The 27,502-nt window shown below is 45.9% G+C and overlaps 1 protein-coding gene across 1 annotated transcript in view; it reads left to right on the forward strand.

Annotated features, from left to right (window-relative positions):
• Positions 1-26,631, forward strand: part of LOC112564266 — a 53,409-nt gene extending 26,778 nt beyond the window's left edge. The window contains exons 9-11 of the mRNA XM_025238964.1: positions 8,098-8,634; positions 13,775-15,361; positions 16,884-26,631. Coding sequence (XP_025094749.1) covers positions 8,098-8,634; positions 13,775-15,361; positions 16,884-16,964 — 2,205 coding nt within the window. The 3' untranslated portion in view covers positions 16,965-26,631. The remainder of the gene's footprint in view (positions 1-8,097; positions 8,635-13,774; positions 15,362-16,883) is intronic.
• Positions 26,632-27,502: the final 871 nt, after the last annotated feature.

A 27,502-nucleotide genomic window follows, 5' to 3' on the forward strand; every position in this document is an offset into this window, starting at 1 on the left:
TTTTCTCCCTCTCCATCTCCTGGACTGACAACTGTGTCTTCTCGCTCGTGTTTGCCAACACATTGTCGGAACACGCACGCCGGAAACTGGTCATTGAAGTGGACCGGTAACAAGGTCGCTGCAGCTGACTTTCATGAAGATCATCAGCGCTATAACGAGATGCGACAGGTAGTCTTGAGCACGAGCACGTCGGTCTTCGTCACGTGATGGCTCGACATGGGGCTTGTCGCCGGTTGACACACCATGAGATGCGGAAAAGTTTGAGGGGGGAAGCGTCTTGCGTTCGTGGTACACCTAGGGGATAAAGGGAAGTCATCGTCTGATGCTAACATCAGCCACCTGAGATGGTAAGTACCAGGCTGAGGTCACTAATCCCACGGGAGCTTCCATCGCAAAGGTCTTGAAGGTAAAGATCAGACAGGCGCCTCTCACCTACATGCCGCACAATGAAAGCGCCTGGCTGATGCTTGTGTCGATGAACTGTCAGACGATGTCGTACCCGAATACTGACGAACTCCCTGCTTTTGTACCCATTTTCTGTCGTTTTTTTTTATGTTTCTTCTTTTTGCTTTCTCTTGTTTTTCTGTTATTCGCGTTAACGATTCCTTTTGACGATTTAGACGATGATGCGATTGTTATAAAAATACTGTTCTTTGGATACATTGAATGGCTATTGACGCATTATTCAGTAATACGCAATTACGCTGGCTAAAGTAAGAGAACTCGTATTTCTGTAAGAGAACCCAGGTGGTAGTGGGTGAGTGTCAGTTCCATCAGCCGTGTCTCACCTCCACGTACCTGGATTACCAAAAGGAGCATGAACCGCCGACAGCCCTCCAAGCCGCCCTTAGCACTGCCAAAGTCAGACGAAGCGATGGGGGCCCCACTAGTTCCAGTAGAGCTGCCATACCGAGATGGAGCGATGTAGCCTCAGCAATTGCTGCCAGAGCGAGACGGAGCGATGAGGCCCCACTAGCCCTGAAAAGCCGCAGGTGGAGCGTGGTGCGGCCAGGTGTAGTGACTGGGCCACTGCAGACCGTGGGAAGGGCGCGCGCACAGGCAGGGGCGCTACTAGCAGCAACAAGAAGGGTCTTGTACAACCTGCTTGTCTCGCTGCCAAGAGCAGAGCAATCTTTTCTTGATCGACAAGGGGTATCGGCGGAGAAGATGTACGAATAATAACCGGCTTGATCACTCTGTAGATATGGCGCCACCCTACTATCTGCGACAACAGCGAGCTGCAAGGCGTAGTTGTGGGCTATAACTGCAGGCCTCCACTCGCCAAGGGTACCGTTGTCTGTCAGATCCACATCGGGCTTTCTTGGTCTATTTATAGGTACTGAGCTCGTGCTGCGTGTCGGCTGATGTCAGGTGTAAAGCCCAAGAAGTCCAGCAGCTGGGATGAGGAGCGAGAACAGACCGCTGTCCGCGAAACCCTTCAGCATGAGATGTTTCAAGCACGTTGTCATAAACTCTTTGTTTCTTTATTCCATACACTTTTGCACAACGGCCATGTTATTGTAATCGTGGAGTTACTGTCTACCCAAGACATTGTGTTAGTCTTTCTTATTCTCGAAGGCGGCTGTGACGCCAGGAAGGCTCCCCTAGAGATGCTGGTCTTCTGACGATGGAGCAAACAGCAGCAAGAAAGCGGAGCGTGTGGCGAGGGCCTCAGCTGTGTGTTGATGCCGCTAATGCCTGCTGCAGGTACAGAGACCAAGGCTGAGAGTCTGATGCCGGCACACGTTCCCACGCTTAGCATCCCTGACTTTTGTCACCTGGTTTTTTCCCCCCACTTCTCCTCATGTCTATGATTCACCTGAGCACAATGCTGGCAATTTTTCTCCAGCACCTCACTCCCGTTTCTTACCATCGCCATGTTTTGTCGTGTGTATCTTCTTTCTTCCGTGTGGAATACGTGTAGCGCTGATTTTTATTTGACTTTTCTCCTTTTACGTACTTCCCTCCCGTTGCCAGCTCCACCCACCACCTCTTGTAATTGATTGCCACAAATCGCAGGTGATGGGCAGTTGTATCGCATTGTGGCGACTATTTATTTCGCCATTGAATCTCCCCTAGTGCGCTCTGTTTTTGCAGGTGACTTCCATTGCAGTGCATTATGGGTGTGCAGCGCAGTATATCTGATGCCTTGCATGTCAGCTTACTCTGTGTGTGTGTGTGAGAGAGAGATGCCTTTGGTTTATTTCCCGATAATTACACCTTCTTGGCCGTGAGTGTCCACACCCGGACCGCGCTATTAACGGATACATAACAACCCGAGGGTTAGGACGGTAGAAGAGAAACGGCACGCGTAGTGTGGCGAATAGTCTGTCCGAGAAAAAAAAAAAAAGATTGGAACTGTCCTGTCTATAATGAATTAAGTCACTCATTAAAGAAGAAAAATATTTTGCATAGGGGCTGCCCTTTTGAACAACGCTATCGCTTACTTGCCATCATCGTCTTTTTTTTTTTCTTTTTTTTAGTTCGCCTTTCTCTTCATCAACCTTCCTTCGCTCGTTGCATGTCTTCCAGACTCGTCGAGATCTCTCCTTTCCTCGACATTTTTTTTTCTTTGTGTGTGTAAGTGTCGGAGCCTGTCGACGGCTTACAGTCTGTTTCTGCCCCAATCGCTTGTAAAGCTAAATCTCGCATCACCACGTCTTCTCGCGCTCTGCAGTCCTATGAATGAGCATGATGGCCAGCTTTGTGGAGATGTTTTCCTCTTCCACTTCCATGATTACGGGGTGGATAAATAATTATTATATTAATGCACGTTTGGGCTGTGCTCCTAGCGCTGACCCATTAACAGGCCAAACATATCGACGTTGTACGTCACGTGCACTTTACAATAAATAATAATAAAGTCAGTGAAAGCTTCAGCCCACACCGGAGTAGTTCTCTAGATATTTTTTTTTCAAATATGTTGTAAGTGTATGCTTGAAAGACTATTGTCTGCTGGTGGCGTATTAAAAGAGGGAGTTCCACAAAGATGATGCTCAGTGGGTACAAGTGAGTTTACTTAATGTTTTGCCTTGATTTTTGGAATGGAAGGGTATTGTCTGCAGAAGTACGGAAACAGCATATGGCAGATAGGAAAATGTGCACTGAAGATTGTGACCCAAGTCTTTACTGATACTCATCGCCTGATAAGTTTCTACTGATACCGCGGTCTGTGAGTTTGTTTCTCATTCAACTCAGTGTCATGGAATTATTTCCGGGCGCTGCAGCACGTGACGCCAAGTTGTCTCCCATGGTGACGGAGGCGTCAAATGACGTGCATCCCATCTCGTTGTTCCTCCGTCAAAACCAGTTCTTCTCACTTGCTGTTCCTTCGCATTTTCGCAAGTCCTCCTTAATGATCACTTGCTATTCCTTCAGACGGCCTCGCGCCCCCGCCTCAGACACCACCCGCTATTCTTTACACTTTCTCATCCCGCGCCCTCTTCATCCCTCTCCCCGCGTCACGTGGTTGACTTTGTCAGGCTGAGTTTTGAGATGGCCGCCTGGCGCGACCCAGAGACGTCTTTTAACTGCTGATGATGCATTTATTTGGGGCGGCGCATGCGTGCGTGCGTGTGTTGCTTATAATATTGCTTATCTCAGTGTGCTGCAGTCAGGTGCTGCGGTCGCTCGCGTCCCACGGCGCTAGCCTGCCCCACCCCCACGACAGCCCCTCGCTCGCGGCGCGCTGGGCTCAGCACATGCACGTACAGGCGCACGTGCACCGCACGTCTGTCCCTGCGTGACTCACCTTCAGTCTCCCATGTTTGGCCACTTGCTCACAGCCATCGTATCCCTACCCTACCCTTGCTGTTCTTCCCCCATCCCACCTCCTCCATTCCCTCCTCCACCGACCCCGTCAAAAAGGTCTTCTGCGCACGGTATTATCCGATAACGACACGGTTATACATGTAGAGCTGGCGTACCACCGGTAAATGATGTGGGCTGACAACATTTTGGAATTTTATAAATTATTGTTTGGTACTGTGAGGCTAATTTTGATTGTCATGATTTTAATTCTGAAGCTGAAGACAGATGGTGATGCTGATGCCTTTCGATTGAACTACAGTGATTGTCCGCCTGTCCCTCACATGCTACATCGCTGTATGATGTCTACAGTGGTTGTCCGCCTGTCCCCGGTACTCACAGTGTGAGCTTCGAGGTTTGCTCATGACGCTCCTTCCACTCCCTCCCTACTTCCACTCCTCGCCAAGAAAAGTGCAGTTGATAACACTCTCCCTTACCGAAACAACGCCGAGATGGAAACGCTTTTCCTGTCAAACCACTCATCGCAATCGGTCTAGAAAGCCGATACAGGGTGAGATAATTTCATTAGAGGTCTGTTAATGACTTTAAAGGGAAAAGCAAGACAGATGGTAAGTTGATCTTAAATGGAACTGAAGTTTTGAATTACGTTCATTCAAAATTTCGTGTTTGCAAAACCATCCTTTACTTACAGTTGGCGATCAAAACATAACTCCAGGCTTATTCACGAAATCCGCCATGTTTGCGAACTCTTTCGTGAAAGAAAACAAACGAAGGCTAACCCGTGACGCAAACTAAAAAATACGACACTGTTTTTCACGATTTAAGATTCTTTATTCTGCCATCCTCTAAGGCAGACCTGGGCAAAGGCCGGCCCGCGGGCCGGATGCGGCCCGCCTCCTGTCTCTGACCGGCCCGCCCGCTGGCGAAAGATAGTATATATACTATACATACAGTACTGGGTAAAACTGAGTTAACTATATTAGTCCGGCCCTCTAAAACCATCCCAATTTCTCATGCGGCCCCTTGGGAAAATTAATTGCCCACCCCTGCTCTAAGGGGTAGTTTGCTTTCGTTCAGAATTGTTCAGAGACATGACTCGACAACACATCATGGCGGCCTACTTGAACTGCTTAAGACCTTTGTTTTAGACGCGATTGTAAATAAATTCATGTTCGTTTTGCAATCCGAAATTTTGATCGGACATGATTTACGTCAGTGTATGTAATTGAAACCCAACTTATTAGCCCGTGCGACTTGCTTTTCCCTTTAACTCTCCTAACACATGAGTAATGCAAGAACAGACTCGTCTTCTTGCTACCTCACCCTCCTTTACCCTCCTTCACTCTCGGTACTCTCGACGACCGCGCCTCTTGTTGAAATGGCTGACACGTACTTTTATTGTCACATCTCTTGTCTCACCGTGGCTATCATCGTATTATCTACCGTGTCTTCCACACCACACGTCTTTCTTAAAGGCTTGTGTCGTGACCTCACGTACAGATCGTGACCCTGTGACCACTACCTCATCCTGATATTTGACAATACCACGCAGTGAAACTCGTGTGATGTTGGAAGAGATGATGAGTTTTTAGCTGTGGGCCATCCATGTGGGTAGAGATGGCGTTTTAAGATGTTGGGCACGTTAAAGGGATTCTAAAGGCAAACTAAAACTGCTTAGAATGGCGTAAAGGGTAGGATACATTTGAATCTCGTCTATTTATATGTGTGTTCATGTGGAAAACGTTGAAAGTTTTTAGTAGAATGTTGTGTTTAATAAGAGAAATGACACGGGACTCTTTTTTTGCTTCCACGAAGTCTCGTTCTCCGTCACGTGACCCTATGACGTGTGGTTTCCATAGTGACAACCATGCCTCGAGAATGTGCTGCACCCGATTGCCACGAAAAGATGGAAAAGATTCAAAATTGTCTTTTCATCAGTTTCCGACAGACAGAGCCTTACAAGCCTGACACACAGAGTACGTCATACGATAAAATGACGTCAAATCTTCGCTATGATACAGATACAGACACTTCCTGTGCGTGTGACGTCATAAGGAGACTGACGTCACAAGAAGAGTCTGACATCACAAGAAGACTCGTCTGCTTGACCATCTCGGGAAGCTATCGTGGTTACTCGGCGGAAGGACACAAAGGTCGATTTCACTGGATTTGTTTTCAATGTTTATAAACATCGGCAACCGACATAGTGCTAATAAGTGGTAATTAAGTGAGAAACGAATCCTTTATTTCTCCTGCATTGCTCTCGTGCTCTGTAATTGTAACTAAATATAGTTTTGAAACGTTTGACCGTCGCCACAGCCTTATCACAAGCCTTGAGTATCCCTTTAAGGGTTTGTAGCTGTCTAATTTCAAATACTGGGCACCAAAGTATGAAAGTAGAGAAGCAAGAAGCATGCAGAATGCTGCTGGAATGGAGGTCACATAATTTAAGTGGTGTGGGGGCTATCCAAGTGGCCGATGTAACTCCACACAAACAAGCGACAGGAAAGAGGAGGGGTGATGGGTACAACACTGGATTCAGAATATCATACAGCTGCGTTTAAGACGGACTAGAGTATCCGATAATAAAAAAAAAAGACAAAAAGAAAGTAAATGCTTTTGATGGTAAATAGTGAGCAGCCCTGCGATTGCATCACGGTTGTGAGCAAATCTAAGACTTCTGGGATGACATCACGGTTGTGAGCTTAGTGTGATGTGTTTGTGATTGTGAGCAGCTCCAAGACTATCGTGTTGTGCCAGGAATATGGCCTTTAGCATCCCAGCGCTGCTGAAGCGGCGAATCGGTTGACATTTGAAGGTCAGCTACGACTGGCTTGTGCCAGATAATGAACAGCGCTGAACATCGTCAGTGAGGACCCCATGGTAGATAATGTTAGTCGAGTTTTGTTTATAGTGTAGGAGATGAGTCATGTTAAAGAGCACACACCAATCTTGTTTAAAGACCTCCGTGGGAGGTGAATCATACAGCGCAAACTAGTCTTGCTTAAAGACCTGTATGGGAGATAAGTCAAATTATAAACCATCAACTAGCCTTGCTTCGAGACCTGCAGTGTAGAGACAGAGCACGAACTTACACTTCTAGTGGTCTGCTGTTTCAGGTCACGTGATCCAGCAAAGTCGCCGCGAGAGACCAACCGCGTCCGTTGTCGTTTGCGCGAGCGCTATTGCTGACAAACGTTGATTGAATTCTAGCCGGAGGTGTAGACTATTGAAATACATTGGGTTTTTTTTAAAGTATATTCAAAAACTACGTTTACTTACCTCTAAAATTCTTGGGTATAGAAGTCAGTGCCAAGCACGTAACTAGCCTGCGACTTTGTCTAAGGCTTGAGTGCGAAGGGGTAGACAACCAAGTACCCTTGAACATTGTTGGTATGACCTGGGACATGAGGAGGACGTGTTTAGAAGATGACACGTTTCCTAGCAGGAGAGAGCAGGCTACAAAGCACTTTCTATGCCGTCAGTCACTGAAAATGGAGCTACCGTCACGTGCGACTGTCACGTGTTGTTGGAAGTGGCGTGTAGATAAGTGTAGTGTAGACAGAGTGTATCGCCTGTATAGTGTAGTGCTTGAGACATTCTTCTTACAGTGCTTGTTATTCAGTCCGCAGCTTCTAGCCCTGTAACCTGTAGGCTAAACGACACGGCTATGGTTACTTTCTTCCTACAGAAAATGAAAATGAAATAAATTCGATCAGTGACCCAACCGGCCTGCACCAAGGTTGTAAGTTTTAGGAGAATTCTCATCCAGAAATACACGCTTCCCTCAGTCTGGCCATGCCAGGCCTGCTGTCCACTTCATTCCAACGGTTCACATCGCGTCACAGCTGTCCGCGACGTCTCTTGAACGATTTATGTCATGTCACAGCTGCTTGTGACGTCTCTTGGATGCTTTACGTCATATCACAACTGCACGCGGCTTCAGTAATTCACGTCACGTTGCATCACGACTTGCTTACAGGACGATTGCAGTTTAAGGCTGTCACCGTCTCCTATCATTCTCTTTCACACAGATACAGTCTACCACCGCGGTCACTGCTCACGTGACAGCCTGAAGTCTGCTCTTCGCCCTTCACAAACACTTTGCAACATCAGTTTCATACAGTGTTTTTTTTTATATTTTTTCTTACAAATTGTGTAACGCGCAGTCTGGTCCTCTATTGTTATTTTGTGCGATGCAAACTGTCCATGATGATGATAGATGTCTCCGACCTTACATGTTTATATGCATATTTATCCACGAGTGTGTGTGTGTGTTATCAGTACTTACGCATCCCTGCATGTGTGTTTGTTCGTACGTGTGTGCAGCTAAGCGAAAGCACACCTGGAGAAGACTTCGGAAGTTCTAATCGTCACGACACAGAAGACAACCACGACAGGCGCGGCGGGGACGGGCGGCGGCCAGGCGGCAGAGGCGCGGCGGGGCGGCGGGAGCGAGGACACGGGCGAACGGCACAGGGCGCACGGCAACCCCGCACTGCGCGTGCTGCTGCTGATGATGATGATTCATCCCCCGCAGTGACTCACCCTCCAGCCTGGTCCCAGCGCTCTTACTACTACCACGGCCACTACCACCTATACAGCAGTAGCAGCAACAACAGCAGCAGCGAGACTGGAGCCCTCAGTGGCGGGTGTGCAGCGACACAGGTTGTGAGAGTGAACAGCAGCACAGCGCCCGGCCCCCCGGCCTTCACGCCCGCCACTGTGGCGGGTGGCGGTGACAACGGTGTTGCGGCCGGAGGGGAAGGCAGGAGGGAGGTGGAGTTAAGGCGGCGGGCAGATGCGGTCCCCAGACCAACTGGGGGGTCAGCTGACGGCGACGCCGCCTTCTTGGCGCGTTTACAGGTCAGTGTATACTAGGCTGGACACTACTCACGTCCTCCAGTCCCAAGCTTCTTTCCATCTGTGTATATAAGGGGAAGATAGCTGCTGCAGCAGTTGGCGATTTTCTTCTCAGGAAAGGAGGCGGTAGAAAGGGGTGTTCACTGCCGTGTCCATGTTGCTGTGTGGGCGCTATGCACAAAGGGTCTATGCACTCGTGCAAGTGTAGGGTTCAGTGGTTTTATCAAGTGAGGGTGGTTACATCAGGGGTGTCTGACCGGCTTTTTGTTTACGCGTTACGAGAAAGTTGTCTTTGTTTACTTCTAGCATGAGATGGCAGCCATTTTGCTTACCTCTAACGTGACGAGACGGCAGCCATTTTGTTTACTTCAAGAGTGAAGAGACGGCAGACGAGGACAATTAACCGCTAGTAACCCCGCCTCTTGCTCCCAACGGAGTCACGTGATACGACAGGGGTCGAACCTAGACAAACATGGCTTCTTGTCAAGCCTCTAGTCCCTGCCATGCAACTTTGTTGATAATTGTTATTCATGTAAGGCAACCGTGATTGCAAGGCTGGGTAAGTGGGGGTATTTTGACTAGTAAGTTAAAAATACTAAATTAAACAGAATTAATAAAATGTGTTTCTATAGCACAGACTCCCACCACGCCCCTGTCTCTCATCGCTTTAGATCAGGGGTGGGCAATTAATTTTCCCAAGGGGCCGGATGAGAAACTGGGATGGTTCTAGAGGGCCGGACTAATATAGTTAACTCAGTTTTACCCAATACTGTATATATAGTATATTTACTGGTGGGCGGCCAGCGGGCGGGCCGGTCAGAGACAGGAGGCGGGCCGGATCCGGCCCGCGGGCCGGCGTTTGCCCAGGTCTGCTTTAGATTATACTATTAACATTAAAAATATAACTACGCACCGCTTTTAGTGTTCTCGATGATTCTTACCTAAACCATGCTTTGCAATTATAAATATACACTGCTTCCAGTGTTCTCGACCAAATGAGGATGGGAATAAAAGTAATTTGTTATGGTACTAATTAACAGCGCTGTTGATCTTACATGTGGCTGTGATCATACTTATATACACTTATGCAGAGATATCACTATCCACGTGTACCTAATCAGGCTGTGCCAACGAACATATATATATATGATGGCAATGTCTGACATCCGTCTTTTCTTTAAGCAACATGTGAGTCGTCTCGACAATTCCTCGTTACATTTTCATTTTGGTATTGAATTAGCCGACTTACTTTAGTAATAACGTATAGGCGGTAGTTTTTGAGTAGTTCTAGGCTAAGCTGTCCGTGGGGTGGATCGCAAAGTTTTATTCGGGACATATCTTCCTAGTTATGATAGGGTCAGAGAAGAACACTTATAACACATTTCTTCGAAAGGTAGTGAGTTCGGTGTGCTTCACAAAAGAGAACGACACAAAAGACAATAAATAAGAGAGTTATGATAGTCGGGTGGAGTGATAGCACAACGGATGCCTCGATTCTGGTGTCCAGTGGCAGGCACGACCCAGAATAAAACAGAGTCCAGTGACAGAACAAAGACACCACGGGAGACAAAAACACGGAGCAGTTCCCTCAAGTTGTTACTCTCCGTTCTCAAGTCTCTCCGGTTACATCGAATCGTTGCAAAAACGTCAGGTTTATGTTGTTATCATAATTGCCTCGGTGAAATAAGGAACCTGTTGCTGCTTAACATCTTGTTTGTCCAAAAGCAGGCGAAGTAACTCTTCTTACAAATATTTCTCCCGCGAACTACTCAAAAGTTGCGATGCGATTGGTCATGTCACTATAGAAGATGGAGTGTCTAGCAGTCCAAGAACTGTCTCGCTGTCTTCTGCGTCTTTCCTCTGCACTTCCGCTAATGTCTTTCTCTGTTTGTCTTGTACAGCTTTCCTCTGTACTTCTTGTGCGCCGTGCTTTTAGTCTTGTACAGTGTTTTATTCCTGTTATACTGTTCCATTGTCGAGCAGAGTGAGACGATAGTCTCAGTGGTGAGAAAAATGTAGGCGTCAAAGAGGTTATTGACGGAGAAGACCACAACCTGTCTCCCAGCTCCTGTTTGCCTCATCTGTCCTCCAGCTTCCCTTTCTCCCTTGTTCTTTGTCTCTCGCTGAACTGGAGGTAAGCAGGAAATGGAAGCCTTGGAAAAGTATTGTGCCTCATCCCTCACCCACCGCGGGCCTTGTACACGGCGCTGTGTGTTTCCCGCACATAAAGACGAAGTGAAGCAGGCTTTTGTCATCTGGTGTGTATGTAACTGATTACATGCTATCATATTGCTGTACAAATAATGGAATGTTGTCTTATTCTTAAAACAGTGATAAGAATATTATCTTGGAATGACATAAGCGACGGAGTGGTGTCTGAACTTATTAATAGAAGTAACCCTACCTCACGGTTACATAGCAAGATGAGCCCTGTGTACTATCTCGGATGTCCAGAAGCGGATGTCTTTGAACTTCCCGCACGTATTGCCTGGCAGACCTCTTCCTTCTGATAGCCGACTGAGTTCTTGCCTAACACCACTGAAAGATCTTCCAGGCAAAGTCTTATTAATATTTTCAACAATCGAAGGGGAAGACTCCCGCGTTCCAAATACTCGCCTATAAAATACTCCTTCAAAGAGAGAGAGAGTCTTTAAAAAATAGAGATAGGGAGGAGAATAGAGACTTAAGTCCCCTGCTGACATTCGTAATGTAACAACTTTAAACCTTGTATGTGGTAGTGTTTTAATCTGACATTACCAGCATGTCAGGTTTGGAAGTTGAGAGCTAACGGGCATGAGTATTTCCTGCTCTCACAGTATTTCCGAGCGTTAACTGCTTGCTTTTTTCCTCTCTCTCTCTCTCCCTCACATCAAACACTGGTGCGTCACGTGTCACTAAAAAGGCATTTTACTCATTTCACTGATACCGTTCGATCCCCTGTTTTCATGGCTTGTAATAGTGGCGGCCATTTTGGAATGTACGAATTTTGTCGTGCCAAAAAAAAAAAAAGAAAAAAAGAAAAAAAGAAGATTTATTATTGAAGAATTGGAAAAATACCTGGTTTACTGCATTGTGAACGCCATGTCAACATCACCTAGATCAACCGAAAACAAAACAAAAAATACCGCCCTATTAATAATGTTTGTGTATACATAACTTGTACATTCCCGTAATAATAATAATGTTTTTGTTAAAATTATTGTAGACGTCTTTGATCCTCACACAAAGAAGGACGAGCGGAGAGCCGAGTGGTAAAAGCATCGGCAGGTGTGCACACGAATCGCCTCGACATTCCCCTCTGCACTCTTCAGTGGGAACGTGACTTCCAGGAGGGTTAGGGGAAAGAAAAGCAGGCTAAGCAGCATTCACACACTAAACTATTGATCACTGAAACCTAAACATCCAGCCACCTGCATGGGACTGACTACCTCATCTCTTGCTTTAATTACTTCTAACGTCTTGTTGCCCTCGACAGTCAGACGATTTCATTTTCTAACCTGGGCGCCAGACTTTGTTCCGGGTGCCGTGATCAGTCTTTATGAGTCCCAATACGCTTATCACTGTATGTGGCTTTATATCAGAAGCAGAGAGAGATATCTGGAAAATTCGTTACTTGATGTAGATCCTCAACGGAGCATCGTGAGAAATAACCGGTAAGCTGGGATCGTTGGAGGCGAAGCGAAACATCTGAGTGCACGGCGGATATCAGCTGGGACACGGCACGTTGAAGACTTGTCCCTCCGACCTCACCAGGATCACCACAGCCAACTCTGGTGCTGCAGCAGACAAAGCAGACAGGGTTATCTGTGTCGTTTGTACCTAGTGGCTGGTGGGGCCATGCTTTGTTTCCGGCAAATCGTGCGTGTTTTGGCAGCGCCAACAGCCTCGTGCATTATCATTAATCATCCTCATTGTTTCTCTTTCACCTTCTTTTGACCCCACCTCTCTGTTTTGGGGCAGCTGCTTTCTTTTTCACATCATTTATTGATTGCTGTTGTTATTATTATTAACTGTGATTACTTCCTGCCCCTAACCCGCTCTCCTTCTCTAGCGATCTTTTGCTTGTAATGACAAGGTGCAAGTGCTCATCTTTATGTCTGTTATTATAATTACAATATGCAAGTGCTTGTCTTTATGTCTCTGTTATTATAATTACAATATGCAAGTGCTCATCTTTATGTCTCTGTTATTATAATTACAACATGCAAGTGCTTGTCTTTATGTCTCTTATTTGTGTGCTTCACCGTTCCTGCGACAGTCCTGTTTAGTTTCGTGTTTGTTCTGTGGCTACATGCTCGCACCTGGTGGAGTGAATGTGTGTGCATTATGTAATTATGCAGATGACTACTTCAGGGTCGATCAAACTTTTATCCTTTAGAAAATCCAGTTGTGTGAATTGCGATCTTGATCTGCCGAACCAGATTCCCGAGGTGTCCTGCTTCAGTTTTGACTGCCATTACCGTTTTTAGGTCCTCGACAGAGCGAAAGCATAGTTTAAATGACGATTTTACACAGAAGATAATCCTAAAAGTCGTCCAAGATTAGGTGAGAAGCCGAGGAAAAATCTTGGTTTCCCGTAAATGTCAGATAAAGAGAAAAGAACTCTCTAGATCCAAGTAGCTAGCGAAACACTAGTACAGTGTTCATTCTGCTCATGCATGCACAAACATGTCAGTAAATATTAAGAGCAGCTCGGTAGTTGATAGTAGAGACCCACAGAATACATTTTCACATGTAAAAATAACATTTTGAATATTTTAAGAGCCTGGCATGATGATGATGATGATGATGATGATGATAAATTCTCTAAGCCTTATTCCGAAAGAGGCACGCACAAAGACGGATTTTATAAACGAATGCTAACAATAAACAGGCTAAAGACTCCTATCGTATGTGAAAGTGAGGAAATAGTCATGAAGTGCTTACTTTTACGCTGACAACATACATATATGTATCCCGTCTTGGAAAATCAGCCAGAATAGCTCTTCCTGTCTGAGGGACACATTTCAGGAAGAAAATGTTGGTATCGCTGTGACTAGTTACCATGTTGGCACTCAGGTTCAGTATTTACACGTAGATGTAGAAGGAGCCGAGGTAGAATCGTCTTGTTGCGAAATTCTCAGAAAAGTGCGTCTGTCGGCAGGCCTTAAAGGAAGAGGAGAATCGAATCCAGAATGAAATGCAGTTGCTGACGATGGCCATGCAGAGGGAGCACGAGGGGGACAGCAATGGCAATCATCTCAAGAGCACCACGGCATCCTCCACTGGCACCACTGCATCCACCGTCTGCCAGTGCCCGCCTGCAGCTAGACCAGCCGCCCAGCTCGATGTGCAGCTTGAACTTGAATGCCCGGAGCGCTCGCTGACGATCTCGGCCCCACCATCTGTCTCGTGGCCATGCGAACTACAGAACGCCGCCTTCCAGACAGACGCAGGTACAAACAACAGTGGCGTGCTGTGTCCACCGGCAGATATCAACTGCAATCCACTAGGTCCCGCAGGGTCCGACGAAATGGAGGAGAAGGATGCAGAAAATGACGCAAGGGGTGGGGTCGGGGAAAGGCTCCTGCTGGCGCACGCCCTGGCGGCCACACAGGCTGCCTTTGGAGAAGAAGGTTCGGATAGGGACGATGAGGAGAGTGGAGACGATAGTTTGGGCTCGTGCAACGCTCTGTACCGCCTTCAGACCAGCATCCTGGTCTCCACTACAACCACGCTACAAGCAGATCACTCTACAGTTAATGATTCAGTTACTTCCTCTGATACCTCGGTAGGGGAATCTACTACTGGACGAAGCCCACACCACAAGCAGCTAACGACGGACAGTCGGTCGCCTAAGAACCGTCTTGCGTGGCAGATCAGTGCTCAGCCTTCAGGGTCAGTATCCTCACGCTTTGCGGCCCTTTCCTCGTGGCCCACACATCCTAGTGCTCGACACAGTGTTGACATGGAGACCGATGACCAGCTGTCTTTAGAACATGATGCCCCGAGCCTCAGGAATCATGCAGACGTGAAGCTAGTGGCAGCGAGAGCGACTGACGCTAAGGCACACGACTCACATGAGCTCCCTCACCTCCCTGGATCTCACGGCGGGGAGTGCATCACCCCAGTCCTCATCACTCCAGTTTCCCTCGTCCCGTCGTCTGCCGAAAGGGGGCGATGTGAATCATTGCGGATGACCCCGCCAATCTGGACGGCCTTGGCCTTGCGTCTTGCCGCCAGCACGCAAGAGGAGGCACCAGCGGGTCGTCAGTGGCGCGGCGCGGTATCGCACCGTCCTGCCGCGTCCCGCCTCGCCTTGCCGTGTCTGGCCGAGCTGGAGGACGTGGTTAAGGCCATGAACAGGAGCGTGTCTCTGTCGCCCAAACTCTCACATAAGGTCAGCCCCAGCAAGCGCGCCCCGATGATCAGTCCCAACAAACTCGCCCACAAGGTCAGTACCAACAAGCGTGTTTTGACCCGGCGCAACCGCAGCGCGTCGCCAGCCTCACCCCTTGGCGGCAGTATTGCCGCGCGGTCACCGCGAAGAGCTCGGCTGCGGCGTGCGGAGGCAGCGAGTGGCCTGGGCACGGCTTTGCGAGAGGTGGACGTCTTCCTAGAAGCTCTCCTGGAAGACGAGTGCGCACTGTACGCCGGCCGCCTGCAGGCCTTCTTCCGTCACGACACTGCCTGCGACCGCACAGAGCTCCCGGACCCTGTTGCCAAGATTCTTAACGAGGGAGACGATATGGTTAGTTGTCTTTCCGTCTCTGCCTCTCTCATTCATTTTTCCTCTTTTATCAGGCTAGTACATAGACAGAGATAGGAGTATATATCAATATATAGATAATTCGAGATAGAAGTACATGTGCATGCTAGCATATTGACAGAGATATACATGAGGTATGGACCTTGAAAGCGAGCAATATCACGAGCTGATTCATATTTCGCATGTTAGCCTTGTTTTTTGTCCAATGTTCAAAGCCGTAACAAAATAAATCCCACGTTCTGTTTGTAAGTCTTTATCATGAACTTCCTTTAGTGAGCCTCAATCTAAATCAGGTTCAAAACCAGCAGACATGGGGTACTAAATACTCCCAGTAGAGAAAGCATGCGTAAAACGCTTACATTTTGGGGAGAGAAAACATGTTGACTATTGCTTTTTAACTTAACATTGTCAATTGATAATTGATCCATGTTTATATTGCTTGTATTACTGTTACGTGTTCCCCTTTTAAAAAGGTCATTTGTCCACCAAACAAAGTTTAAGTTTATAAAGATTTTCTTTCTTTATTTTCTAATTTTTCCTCTACAGTCTGTATGTGTATGTGTGTAGGAAATTAAAAGACAAGAAACAGGGTTCCCAGGTCCTTGCAAGGTCCTTTTAAGTCCTTTTATATTGAATTTTCGCCGAAAGGCCTTTTAAGTCCTTTTATTTGCCATGCGGTCCTTTCAAATTCTCACACAGGTCCTTACATTTTCTCTGTGACCCTTTTAAGTCCTTTTATCGATAAAATATTACCAGAAATTTATTTCCGGAGTCGACTTTGGCGCAAAATACCGACGATTTTTCGCCGCATGTTTGGTCTACACATCTGTACAACACTAGTTGCCCTTCCGTATTCGCAAAAAACACTCTTTTTTCAAAAGGTCTTTAGAAACTTACTCTTTCTTGAACTTTGATCTTCTAGTACTACTGTGCATAGCTCTATTTCTCTCTCTCTTCCCGTTAGAGTGTGTGTGCGAGAGAGAGACACGTGAACTGACTTTTGTATTACACCAAAGAATGGCCTTCAGGTTTTGCAATTATTATTACTTAGATTTCTAGAAAACTTGGAACATTAACGGTGTATGTTATCAGCGCGCTAAGGACACTTTTTAAGTTATCTAATCTAAATATGGCAGACAGGCATCAAAATTAACTCTTTGATTAGTTATTACTAGAAATACATGTATTTGAGAACATAGAGAAGACCACAGACTAGAAATACATGTATTTAAGAACATAGAGAAGACCACAGATTCATAAATAATACATCTTTCCGATCACACAAGAGAAAAACTTAAGCATTGATGACTGTCACTTAGGTCCTTACGAATGCATGAAAGGTCCTTTTAAGGTCCTTTTTTGGCACCATCCCTGATCCCTGGGAACCCTGAAGAAAACATCATCGTTTTTTACCTAAAAAGTCACCATAATTTATAACCAGTTAGCTAGTTTGAGTGGTTGAGTGAGCAGGCAAGAGTTGAGTAAGAGTCTGTGTATGTTGCAGCATTTTGTACCAATCCGTCAAGAAGCGGGTCTTCTGGCTGCCGTGGAAGGTTCTGCCTTTTCCTACTACATCCCAACATGAGGGCCTGGGAGGACAAGCCCGAGTGCACAGGGCATACAAGACAGTCGGACTGTGGGCGCTCTCCTTGTGTTGTATTGCATCCTGCTTGGACCAGCAGACATTGTCTATATGTCGGAGTGAACTAGGGAGGGAACGTGTGATAATAGGAAAGCGTAGTTGCCGGCATAACGATGAGGCTGTCATAACTTGAGACAAGTTTCCTAATAGGGTTCACATGCCGGTATACGGAAGGTGTCGCAGCAAGACGCAGTGGCGACCCTTCACTTATCCTCCTACTTCTCCCACCCACCCACCGCTTGCGCTTGATAACCTGTAGAGATCCGCTCAGCCAACAGATGATGGTGCTGCCAGATGGTCGGTTCAGGGATGAGAGTGACTTTTTTGTGTTGTGAGCGTCATCATGGGTTTCCCGGCGCTTTTGAGCGAACTGCCCCTCCTCCTCCTCCTAGTGGTGCGCAGGTCTTTGGAGTATTGGACCTATAATGAGTCCCCTAGGAACTGCCAACTGATAATGAGTTAACTTGCCCCAGATACCCGTGTCTGGCGTTGGGGTAGACGGCAATGGGGTGGCTCAATTTATCCAGTACATTGTAACAAATCCTAGGCGTTCTGTTAGCAAACTGAACAGATTTTGTGGTTGCTACCTAAGTTGAGGTCACACTTGAAATCCTTGTTATGGTTTTTACACTTCATCATTATTAAGCCAGAGCGTGTTGCGTGTTCATATTTCTCATGGACAGGCTATAAGCAGAGTTTTTCAGTCTTCCAGTCCTCAGAAACCAACAGATATTTCACCGTTACGACTCTCCCTTTCCATCCATCTGTACCTTGTGCAGAGTAGGATCGTGCCGTAGTCTCGCAGCCGATGCCATGGTGACCAAAGCTGGCTACCACACGGCGTTCGACGTGTGCAGGAGAAACCAAAGACACTGCTAGAGTCTGTGCACGTGATGAGAGCTTGCAGGAGTTGGCCGACACAGGGTTGATCACGTCTTTGGCGGTGTCCAGCCATTGATTCACATCTCCAAAGAACGATTGACCTTGCTTGTTTTTGCTTCATTTACTTCTTACTGTCATCCTTGATTGATACGTAGTCTTTTTTCCCCAACCCCAACCTCTCTCCGCGTTTGTTTTACTTCTTTTTTCAAATCCTTTTAATGAATTTTTAGATGCATTTATTACTTTTCAAGTCGCTTAGTCGGCGGGTTTCTTGTTGGCCTTGATGGCCCGTGTAGGTGAAAACTGAAGGGGGAGGACGAGAAGCGGTGCCAGCAGTTCATTGACGACCTCTCAAACACCGCGCACAGTAATAAATATAGTTAGTAAGCAAATGGCATACACTGGACGTTCACTCGTAAAACTTGTAGTAGGCAGTAGTATTTATTGTCTGAATGTTATTATCAGCCATGTCTGGGTGGTATATACATTGATTACAGTAAGCAGTCTTCTTTAAGTAGTACACTCACGTTGGCAGCAGTCTTGCCTAGAAAGGGGACTGTGACGATTGTTAGCAGTCTTGGTTAGATAATACATGCTAACTGTATTTTTAGCAGTCACTAGATATCAGACAGATGCTAACAGTATTGTAAAATGCCATGACCGGGTAGTATACTAATAACGAACTGCAAGCAGTCTTGACCGGGTAGCATACTAACAGTCATTGGCAGGACGGTTGGCTACGTCCTCCTGTAGTGCGGTCAGTGAGTTCCCCTCACGCATGGGCATGGCCGCGATGACATGGTGAAGGTGCTAGCGACATGGACGTGGACGTGTCAATGCTGATATTACTGGGGTCTTACTGAGACTCAGACCTGTCAGTGTAGACATGCGCAGGGGCATTGTCGGATGTGTGCAGATGACGTACAGACTTAGCGGTTTGTAGACCAAAAAAGAAGAGGGAGGTATATGTGATGCTTCCTCCTGTCTTTTTTCTGTTTTATTTTTTCGATTAGTGTTATGCATGCTGATTTTTTTCAGCTTTACGTTTCTTTATGTTTAATCTTCTTGATGGTAAAAGTGTGGGAATGTTCAAAGCTGAAACTGGCAGCGACCAGCCCAAGACGGAGGAGGCAAAATCTGACGCTGAAGTAGAACTAGGCAGTGCAGACTCTTCTTAGCTGCCGCAGTAAACAGAGTAGACTGGTTTACAGCTGCCAGGGTAAACATGAGCTGCTATTCATGTACAACCCGCAACTATTGCTTCCATGGCGTATAAAACCTGCGCATTCCTTGTTTACATTTTGCTGATTTCTCTGTTACTTGGAGGGAGAAAGTTTAATTACATTCAAAGGCCCAAGTGAGCCAGTGGCTCAAACGTATGATAGGAGAGCAGACATCCTATCCAAAGCTCAGACCTTTTATAGGAGATCACACTATCAAAGGCTGTGACGTTTTGTAGGAGACCAGAAAAACTATCCACTGTGAAAAAAAAACTGTGATCTCGGAGTGTGGAGAGATATCTTATTGACAAGACTATCGTACAGTATCAGGGAGGGACATGCTTCTGAAATTCATAGACCATTGACACTATGGCAGGGTCAAAGACAGTCTCACAGAGTCAAGGACAGTGCTACTAATAATCTACCAGGGTGCAAACAGGGAAGTGTGTAGAGACGATCGAAGCAATAGACATTAGGGATAATTAAATGCATAAAAGCGTGGAAGAATGTGGTTCGCCGTTACCATTACCTCTCCCCCCCCTGCTAGTGAGCCCCATGCCAGGGCACGTGACCTAACCAGTGAGCTAGTTAGTGGTAAGGGTGTAACGTTGACATAACCAACTGTAAGCAGTCTTGACCGTAAAATTGCGTGAGCGCACGTCACTTGTATGCATTGGCTGAAGAGAGCTACTGACCCTTGACCCTAACTGCTGCTATTGGCGAACTGCTGGGCCGCGAAGGGAACGCTTCTGACTACTTGCTTCAGTCCAGTCTTTCATGAGAAGAGAGGCCATAGTCAGTTCTTTTGTTTGTCAAGTTCCACATGCTTCCCTTTAAAATCCTACGTAGACAATACACTATGACCAACATCTACATCGTTTCAGATAAAGTAACTAAAAAAAAATTTAACAGGTTTATTTGAAATACATATAACTTACAATATAGAAGTGTTCCAAGTTCCAAGAGTGTCCCTCGCAATTGTATATTTTCAGTTGGAAAAGTTTAGTTATTGAGCATGCCCAGGGATAAGAGTGTGTGAAGGCGATATTGGTGACGTGTTGGGAGTGCAATCCTGTCCTATTGCCCGTTTTCAGTATGTGTTGGCATCAAGTGTCAAGTGTAAGACGTGATTACATATTTAAATATAGCCAATTGCTATGTCCTGTGCATATTGTAAAACATTACCATCCCTCTATCTCATCCTCTTCTCCACTTAATTCGATCCATACGTTAAACTAATATTTATTTTGTAAACGTCTGTGCCAGAGCGTATCACCAAAGAGGTTATTGCTAGGTTTTCTGAAGACAGAGCGTCAGACAGAGAGGTATGCGAGGCTAGGTGAGATAGGTTGCCGCCGGCATATTAGGTTACCTGTGAGATCTCATGCTAGCTTGTCCTGCTGCTGGTCGGTGTGCCTGTAGACTGTAGTGTGCATGCTACAGATCCTTTTTCCTAGTGGGTCCTAATAAAGCACGCGCTGGTGGTGTGCTTCGGGTAGGACCCTATCAGGGCGCATGTAAACGCATATTGTTTCTTGTACCCTCTCCACCTGGTTTTTAGAGCATGCGTCTAGCCTGCGAATTGTTTTGTGCGTGCTGGGGTCGGGAGGAATCTTTGTCAGCCCCTGGGCACCTCCTCCTCCCTCCAATCAGTGCCACTTGCGCGCGTGCGGCCTGGAGCACTGGCGTGATACTGTGGAGATGCCCGAGCTGTGATAGTGTCATCAGTGACCGCGGGATGGGGGTGGTGGAGGGGTAGGGGTTGTGATGACAACTGTGCACCCAGCGAGCCTGTGATAGAGGTGTGTGGGAGACATTGGGCTGTTCAGAGCGTTGTGATGATAATTGTGTGTGTGGCTAGCCTGTGATAGTCGCACGTCACAATAACAGTTTAATGGACGTTGACAGTGCTAGTCTCTGAACGACTCAGGGCCCTCAGGAGTGTTGCTACTTATTTGTGTACCTCACGTACAGTCTACATAACTGGGTGTGGCATGTGATACTGGGCCTGTCTGCTTGTGTGTTTTTACCAACTACGGTTGAGTGCGTTAGAGTGAAAATGATACAAGTCGTCTCTCCCACACTCGATGTGTTTTGTTAATGTTTTAGCCTGAATGGCATAGTTTGTCCCGTTTTGTCTGTAACCCAAGCCTTTCCTCTATTAGATACAGGGTGCGGGCAGTGGCGGCTAGGACTGATGAGTGTTGCCAGACGTCCTTGGCTGTTTGTTTGCTGCCGACTTATTTGACTGCGTTGGAAGAGTGCCTTTTCTGTTATCAGACTGAACTATCTGTACGTTTTGCATTGAACATGAACTGAATTGTTTGAACTGACATGTTTCCTTTTTATGCAAAAGGTTGACTTTGTTTTTGTCCAAACATTTGTCTGAACTTGTTTGTGCTGCTGGTTTGTTATCAGTGCTGTCGTCTTGCCTGTTCTTTGTCTCTATTGACTTTCATCCTTATTAACGACGAGTGGTCACATTGTAACAGCTGTGAACATTGTCTGTCTCTCTCACTTGCGCCCTCCTGGACAGTTTTATAAGGCAGCCCAACAGGTGAGGGTAAGGCTCTTCTGTGCGCCATCTGCGTGTAACATCATAAGATCTCATCATGTGTGTCGTGGTTACGTCACACACTAGCTACCTTAGCCATGCTGCTCACAATTAAAACTGCAGGAAGCTCAAGTAACCTTTGACAGGACTATGCAAGCGCTTCAGACTTAAGTGTATCTGTGGCTGTAGTGTGCGCGCAGAGCTTTGTTGTCTAGCAGCACACTGCGCGCAAACAGACTTTGTTTACGACCAGCACATCGCGCGCAAACAAACTTTGTTTACGACCAGCGCATCACGCGCAGAAAGAGCAGTAAAACGTTACATGCTGACAGCACTATGCACACAACACCTGAGCTTTAATGGCTGACAATATTATGCAATGAATGCGAAAGCAATAACTCCCCTGCATTCCCCAACCCACCCCCCGCATCCCCACTGAGATAACTTGAGTACAGGCCACGAACTGTTTGGATGTTCAGGTCGCACGTGTCACAGACTGTTGCTTTGTTTTTTGTCTTTGACCTGACCTCCCCAGCGCTTCTTCAATTCTAGCTCAGACTCTCTCAGCGTTCTAATTTTTGTTATATTCTTTGTGTTGAAGAAAGAAAAATGTTAAAGTGCTTAACTAAAAAAATGTGTACATAAGACATCGTGCATTTCACCATTTCTTGTAGTGACAAGAGGTTATACTGTATCAGTGACGTACTCTCTCCGTGTTTCTTGTAGTGACAGGACATTATTCTGTGTCAGTAGCGTGTATTCTTTGAAGTCTGCACGTAGTACTCGCAGGCTACAAGTCTGAGGACGCGTTGATCAGTGACGTAACCTTCCTGGACAGGGGTTAACGCAGTGACATGACACGCTGGCCTGTACTTGTAGGTAGATTAGTGCCAGTGACATGACACGCTGACCTGTACCTGTAGGTGGATTTGCCCCAGTAACGGCGAGCCAACCCTTGTGTGTGTGTTCCGCCTCCTGTCGGGAGGCACCAGCAGCAGTGACAGTGCCAGGACAGTGCCATTCCACATTAACAGCCCTGCCCTGGCCTTCTGAATGAGACCGACAGATCTCGACCTTAACACTACCAGAAAGACTAGTATAGGCAGAATTAAAAAAAAAAAGACCTAGCTGGCAAAATTATTATAAAATAAGTTTTTTTTAGACGAAGGCTATATACGTTATCCCCATTTAGAAATGTGTGTCACGGGGACTTTCAGTACTTTAGCACCCGCGTTTACATAGCAGACTTCTATCAGCTGCTTTTTCACACCTGTATTCTGTGAATAATGGTGAACAGTATTGGGGAGGTTATTTTTTGTAACCTCGGTCTGCTGTCACAAGTCTAGGTGGTTACCGGCGTTTTCCGGCGTTTTCAGATGTATCACATTCGTGATGTCAGTTCAAACAAGGTGATAATTGAAGGGAAGCAACTCTTTGTTGAAATCTGAATATGGATCGCTTGTCTCCCCTTCTAGTCTGCCTTCCTCTCAATTTTCACAACTGCTTCAGTAGGTAGGTAATGTCCGTAAGGGACAGTCCACCCTGAGACTAAGTGGTTCACCGTGTGTAATTGAGTGTAGTGTAATTGTACACTAAAGTGTGTAAGGCAGGACACGTGAACGGCGAAACTATCCTTTGCGCTGCCGTCTACCTTCTGACGAAGCAGGTAGCCATTTGGTGGTGTAGGGAGGTGGTTTGTGGACCGCTGACCTTTAGCCTACAGGTTCACTGCGCCCTGCACTGCTGTTGTCTTCAGCCAGTCATTTTCTACTCTTGTTTTCATCCAATAATTTGAAGTTTTCACACTTTCTTGCGTGGCGATGATGGGTTTGCATGTATGCGCCTCAGAGAGGGTCATCAACTAGTGACCTTATCCAGCTGGCCTACATGCAATCACTCACATATAATTATAAGTTATCTCAGATATTAATATTTCACAACTTTCTCTTAGAGACAAATGCAACAGAACTCACTGGGGATGTTGGCTGAGGACTATTTGATGCGTGTGGTTGAAGTGTGTAGCTTGGCCAATGCTGTCAAGAAAGAAATTCTTTTAAAAGTTTGTCGAGGTTTCCTTTACGATGTGTGTAAGGTTTCTGAGTCTGGGGAACAGCTCTACTGTCAACCGAAAAGCTGTGATGCCAGTTACACTGTTAGTTACATTTGTTACTGTCTACGATATCCGGCTTTTCCTTTACAACTGTTGGATTTCCGTAAATACGATACTGGAGTCACTGTTTGCTAGTTTGGGGGATTATCATTCTAAAAGAAGACATTTTTGTGCACGAAGACGTGCGTTAGTACGTGTAGTCATCGTATTTCATTTGTACTCAACTTTCAGCTTGCTGTTGCCCAATACTTTCACTTGACTGTCAGCTTGCTACTGTCTGATTAGTCACTTGTATCAGCTTGTTAGCACCAAGTGTGTCACAAGAGTAGACAGCCATTCTTGTCTGTGTTTGATGTATTGGTATATTGTATTCACATGCTACTCAACAGTTTTAGTCTTTCTTAAAAACTGCCAGTCTACTGTGATGGAAACAACTGGGAGGCGTATCTTTTCTGGTCGATTTACCTGTGATTATCTTAGATGTGATTGTACTCATGTACCTACAGTTCTTAAGTGTGTCCAGCGTCTGCGTGTCTCTGGGATGTTTCTTGTAATCCTAGCTTTACCTCGTTCACTCGCAAGGAAGTGTTTGCATTGTGATCGTGTAGCTTCTACGATTGTAATGTTACCTAGGTAACATCAGCGGGGACAAACCCCTTGCCTCTGGTAATCTTTTTTGTTTTCTTTCGTTTTCTCGCGAAGACTGGCTTGTGTTTTTCATTCACTTCCTGTCTGAGTTGTCACATGCCATGCTAATTTAGTCGCCTGCCATGTTTATTTAGTCATACGAAAAGCCTTGTGTCACGTCCACATCACAGCCTCGCCATAGACCATCAAGGGTACATCTGCTTGTAGTAGGGTGACATGGTGGAGCTTGGTACATTATCGTGGTTCCTGATGCTCCATCACTTTCTGTCAGCCTCATCCCTGCTGTTTCCCCCGCTTCTCACAATCGACCTGGTATTTAGTGTTCCTTCAGCATCTCTCTGTCGGCATGGCTTCGCTGAGAATCTCTCGTCCTGGTGTTTCTGCATCATCTCTTTAGGTGTACCTTCAACTCCTATCTGATACTCTCTGTAATTAGTCGTGCGTAGCTGAAAGTTTGCTGATTGCTGTTATGGCGTATCTTGAGACCTCAAGCGTTGTCTGAGTAACATTGTGCAGTAAAACATCCTTGTCCAGCTACTGACCGTGCACGAGAATTGTAACAAGTCCTCGCTAGTGATGTCACTGGAAAAGCGGATAGCCTCGTGATGAAAGCGCTGGCATCCGAACGCGTTGGTGGTCAGTCCGAAATCAAGTGTCACGTGAACTCTCCCTAGTCTACCCGATTGTTGTGTGGGTACTTGACTGTAGACAGTTGGGTAGAGTGGTACAGGAAAGGGACAGACAATAAGGAACTGAAGCAGCTGTAAATGTTCTGTGTTCTCATCTGGTCAACAGGTCTCTTCGATAGCCTGTGGACAGATAACTCTTGTCGTCTACAGACAGGCAACTCTTATTGTATGTGTTTGCAGTACTTGTGTTATCTTTAAATCCCAGAGAACACTTTAATACTGTTTCCTGTATAGAGATATTAGTCGACTGTGATCCAAACAATTTCCGCTATGTTTACACTCTAAATATGTATGATATTGAATAATGTTTGCCTATATTTATATATACTGTAGAATCTGTAGCTATTGTACATATTTTTACACTCTTGTAGTACGCCACTTGTACAGACGCTTCCAGAAACTGCCTTGGTGTCAAGTCTTGTGTGGTGACAGTTTGTCCGTCAAGTGTTTTGTGAGATAAAGTTTGTTGATATATATATATATTCTCTACAGATGTGTCGACATTAAAATGGCACCTGTTGCATTTTACGCTTCACCTCGGCGTGACTGTGAAAGTTGCAGTCGTCCTCGGACACCTTGCAAACAGCGGGATGTCCTGTCCCATGAGGCAGTGTTCTGCCGAGTGAGGTGGTCACAGTGCTCTCCCAATACAAAAAGTACAGATATGATTTGCTCTTTGTCGCAGCAACGGACACAGTGACGAACAGAAAAAATTCTTACCTCATACATAGCATTGTACGAAATTTTAAGATCATGAAATATTATTTTCTGTAATCCTGTCCTGTAGCCCTCTGGATATTTACGACTGGATTACATTTGATCCACGTAGCATGTACGTGAATGTATAAAGCGTGTTGCTGAGCATCAGGAGTGTGTACAATCTCCTACATCTCGGGTGCAACAGACTTGAGGTCAGGTGGCGTTGGCCGGCGAACTGTACAGCAGCTGCTATTGGCTGAATTTGATGACCCCATGACCTTCCGGTGTCTGCTGTTGTTTTCTAGCTCTGCAATTCCTGTTTACCCTCCTTGCGTCCAGTTTCCTTGCCTGCGGGCAGCTGTAAGCATTACTGTCTAGTCTTCTCGCCAACAGGCAGGTCTAGGCGTTGCTGTCCACTTATTTTTGCAAAATGCAAACGCTTGCATGCACGTTTCCAGAAACTTATTCTAATTTCGTTTTTTTGAAACGGAGAGATAACTGATTTTTCATCCCTCGCCATAGAAGAAAGTGGATATGTCTGTATCGTTATATTTCTCGTTACTGTCTTGACCATGAACACACTTTGTTCACATATTGTCATTGTCTAGCAAACAGTTTTGGATGCCAATTGTGAGCATTGCATAGAGCGAAATATACACGTGGGGCGAAAGTGTTTTGTTTATCTTGTCTGTAGACGTGGAGCCAAAGTGTTTGACAGTTCATCTTGTCTGCAGTTGTGGGTGACTGGTTTTTGTTGACTTATGTATATCTGTTTGGTTTGGATAAAGAAACATCTTATTCGGTATTACTTTCCTGTTTATTTCTTGGCGTTTAAAATGTTTTCTCTTGTTTGCGAGCTGCTTGATGATTGTGTGGTGTGGGCTGCTATGAGTACTGGAGTCAAGTAGGCCATGAGCTTCAGAAAGATCGAATTTGTAAATTTAGTCTTGATACTTGAAGATATGTGGGTATACAAGAAACACACACCTGTGTCAGAAGTAGTGAGACGAAGAAATTCAAAAGACAAACGTGAAACTCACAGCACAATAGTAAAATAAAGATTACTCTCGATAGTTCACATCACAGGTATTCTACCACACAGACCTACACATAAACATAAATATTTATTATATCTAAAAGTACAAATACTGTGCGTAATTTTGTATTTACTCAAATAGGTTTAGACTACAGTGGTTGATGAAGATAAAATAAATAATTGCCATCAGTTCATTCGCAAAATTGTATATATATATAGACCAGACTAGAACCCGTGGACCTGTTTACGTACCTGTCCTACTGGAAGAGGTCGAGAGAGCTTTACACCGAAGGGAGGAAAGTTACCTGGTGTTGACAGCGTCCTGAGCTGCTCAAGGAGGGTGGTGAAGAAACTACAAAGACCCTCCCATCAAACAATACCTCTCTTCAAGCTTGCACGCTCAGCAAAGCGTCTTTGTTCTCTAAATAATTGAGTACCTGATGGCACGTCTCAGGGAAGTCACTTAAAACAATATTCACTCTGCTGGCTGATACCGAAGAACGAATCCAGGCATTCGGGATAATAATAATTTAAAAAAATCTTAGACGTTGAAGCACAAGTCTTGTACTGAGTGCGATCACCACTCATGGGACTCCAGGAAACCTTCCTGGCAAGCAGTGAAGCGGAGAAAGCTGGTGTTGCT

Source organism: Pomacea canaliculata, linkage group LG5, assembly GCF_003073045.1.
Source record: "Pomacea canaliculata isolate SZHN2017 linkage group LG5, ASM307304v1, whole genome shotgun sequence".
Taxonomy (NCBI): Eukaryota; Metazoa; Mollusca; class Gastropoda; order Architaenioglossa; family Ampullariidae; genus Pomacea; species Pomacea canaliculata.